General features: G+C 74.2%; 1 protein-coding gene across 1 annotated transcript; it reads left to right on the top strand.

The window, feature by feature from the left end:
* The first annotated feature begins 1,264 nt into the window (after positions 1–1,264).
* On the top strand, positions 1,265–2,335 carry NEUROD2 (neuronal differentiation 2). Its single transcript, XM_035572044.1, has one exon. The coding sequence runs from the start codon at positions 1,265–1,267 to the stop codon at positions 2,333–2,335; it is 1,071 nt and encodes a 356-aa protein (XP_035427937.1).
* Positions 2,336–3,065: the final 730 nt, after the last annotated feature.

Below are 3,065 nucleotides of genomic sequence, written 5' to 3'. Positions count from 1 at the left end.
GAAGGTGAGTTATGTAAGAAGTGGAGGGCTGGGAGGGCAGCGGAGGAAACTTGAATGGAGAAAAGGCAACTTCCATGTTGATTTTGTTTCTCCGCCACGTCTCGCCCTTTTTTCCCCCTTTTTTCGTTCTCCCCCAACCCTCGCTTCCCCCGGTCCCCGCCGGCCCCGCAGGTGGATTTTTCCCCCCGACACCCCCTGGAGGTGGGGGGGGGCAGGGGCATTTTCCCCCCCCGGCGCCCCCCTCCCCTCCCCCCCCCCGCGGTGGCCGCGCCCGGGGCTCCCGGGGCGGCGTGGTCCCGCCGGGACGGAGCGGGCAGCGGCGGCCGCCCCGCATCAACGAAATCGGCGCGGAGCCGCGGCGCCGCCGCCCCCGGGAGCCCCTGCCCGCCGGAGCCGCCCCCCCCGCTCCCCCGCGGCGCCCCCGGCCCCCGCCCCGGGCGGCGCCCCCCGCCCCGGCCCCCGCCGCGCCGCCCGGCCCCGGGGGCGACCCCGCGGGCTCCGCCGCCCGCGCCCCTCGCGCCCCCCACCGGGGAGGGGGGGCCCCGGGCACGGCCGCCCCCGCCGCCCCCCGCCGCGCCGCCGTTCGCTGCCGCCGCGGTTTGCGGGCCGCGCTCCGCCGGCCGCCCGGGGGGGGCTCCGGGGCGGCGGGGCTGGGGGGGGGGGCCCGGCAGGAGCTGCCCCGGCCGGGGGGGGGGGGGCCGGGATCGGGGGTGGGGGGCGCGGGGGTGGGGGGCACGGCCGCGGTCGGGCTGCCCGGCCCCGGGACGGCGGTGGCGGAGCCGTGGCCGGAGCCGTTTCGGCGGCGGCGGCGGGGAAAAGTTGGAGGCGTCGAAGAGGGGCCGCGGCCCCGGGGCCGGCCCGCGGGGGCTCCGGGCCGGGGGGCACCGGGGCGGGGGGCGCGGGGAGGTGGCGCGGCGACCGCCGGGGGAGCGGGGCGGCGGCGGGGGGAAGGAACCGGGGAGGGGAAAAGGGAGACGGGGGGGGCGGACGGACCCGGGGCGCGGCGCCCCGCCCCGAGGGTGCCCCGGTGCCCCCGGTGCCGGGCAGCCCGGGCGGGGGGCGGCGGGGGGCGGCCCCTCCGCGCATTCGTTTTCGCCTCCCCGGGGCCGCTCCCGGGGCCGGGGAACGGCGGCTCCGCCCGCGTCCGTCCCCCCCCCCCCCCCCCCCTCCTTCCCCGGAGGCCGGCGGCGAGCCCCGGCGGGGCGGGGGCGGCGGGGCCGGTTCGGCCGCGGTAACGGCGCTCTTTGCCCCCGCTGCAGCCATCATGTTGACGCGACTTTTCAGCGAGCCCAGCCTCATCCCCGAAGTTCAGAAATTCTCCAGCTGGGCCGAGGAGTGCGAGGAGGATGCCCGCAGCGACAAGGAGGAGCGGAAGGGTAAGGGCTGCGCCCTCCCCGAGGAGCCGCCCGAGGGCTCGCTGGGGGAGAGCAAGGAGGAAGGGGAGCTAGGCGGGGACGAGGAGGAGGAGGAGGAGGAGGAGGAAGGCCTGGAGGAGGCCGAGGGCGACCGGCCCAAGAAGCGCGGCCCCAAGAAGCGCAAGATGACCAAGGCGCGGCTGGAGCGCTCCAAGCTGCGGCGGCAGAAGGCGAACGCCCGCGAGCGGAACCGCATGCACGACCTGAACGCGGCCCTGGACAACCTGCGCAAGGTGGTGCCGTGCTACTCCAAGACCCAGAAGCTGTCCAAGATCGAGACCCTGCGCCTGGCCAAGAACTACATCTGGGCTCTCTCCGAGATCCTGCGCTCGGGCAAGCGGCCCGACCTGGTGTCCTACGTGCAGACTCTGTGCAAGGGGCTCTCGCAGCCCACCACCAACCTGGTGGCCGGCTGCCTGCAGCTCAACTCCCGCAACTTCCTGACGGAGCAGGGCCAGGAGGGGGGCCGCTACCACGGCCCCAACGCCTCCTTCGCCGTGCACCCCTACCCCTACCCCTGCTCGCGGCTGGCCGCGGCGCAGTGCCCGCCGCCCGCGGGGCCCGGCTCGCACGGGCTGAGGACACACAGCTACTGCGCCTCCGCCTACGAGAGCCTCTACGGCAACGCGTCCCCCGACTACAACAGCTCGGAGTACGACGGCGGGCTCAGCCCCCCCCTGTGCATTAACGGCAACTTCTCCCTCAAGCAAGACTCTTCCCCCGACCACGAGAAAAGCTACCACTACTCTATGCACTACTCGGCGCTGCCCGGCTCCCGCCCCGCCGGCCACAACCTGGTCTTCGGCTCGGCGGGGATGCGCGGGGGGGTGCACTCCGAGAACATCTTCCCCTACGACATGCACCTCCCGCACGAGCGGGGCCCCATGTACGAGGAGCTCAACGCCTTCTTCCACAACTGACCCCCCCACACACACCCCGGCCCCGCCGCCGCCCCCTCCCCGTGCCCGCCCTCTTCCTCCACACCCCCCCCCCCTCCCCCCCCGCAGCCCCGGCCGGGGGGGCCGCGGCGGCCCCGCGGACCGGCCCCCGGGGCTCCGCCGCGGGCTTTGGTGCAATATGGGGACCCGGCCCCGGCGGCGGGTCCCCGAGCCCCGTGGGGACAAAGTGCTTTTTTTTGGAGGATTTCTCTTTTTCTTTTTTTTTTTTAATTATTATTATTATTTATCCCGCGGGGGGTGGGGCGCCGAGCGCTGCCCAAGGCCCCCCCGGCAGCGGCGGAGGCGCGCCCGCAGCCCGGCCCGGGGCGCTGGGTCGGGCCGCGTCGTTTGCTTTTTAATTCGTTTTTATTTCTCGCCTTCCCCCCCCACCCCCCCGCCCCGCCCCGTACCGTTTTGGGCCGTTTCTCCCCTCCGCCGCCGTGAGCCCCCCCGAGCATTGGACACCCGCTGCCCCGGCCCGTGGGAGCGAGAGGAGAGCGCGCTGCGGCGCGGAGCGAAACTTTCCGAAGCAATAAAGAGGCGAAACGGAGACCCCAATATTTCTATCTATGCAAGCAGGCCCGGCCCGGCGGACGCTCAGAGATGCACTTTGCTTTGGGGGGGCCCGGCCCGGCCCCGCTCCCGGCCCCGGTGCCCGGAGCTCCTCTCGCAGCGCGTGTGTCAGGACGTTTTTTACCTGTTTTAAAAAACT

The sequence above is a fragment of the Cygnus atratus genome, chromosome 25 (assembly GCF_013377495.2).
Source record: "Cygnus atratus isolate AKBS03 ecotype Queensland, Australia chromosome 25, CAtr_DNAZoo_HiC_assembly, whole genome shotgun sequence".
NCBI lineage: Eukaryota > Metazoa > Chordata > Aves > Anseriformes > Anatidae > Cygnus > Cygnus atratus.
The sequence above is the reverse complement of the archived record's forward strand: the minus strand, read 5'-3'. Positions and strand labels throughout refer to the sequence as shown.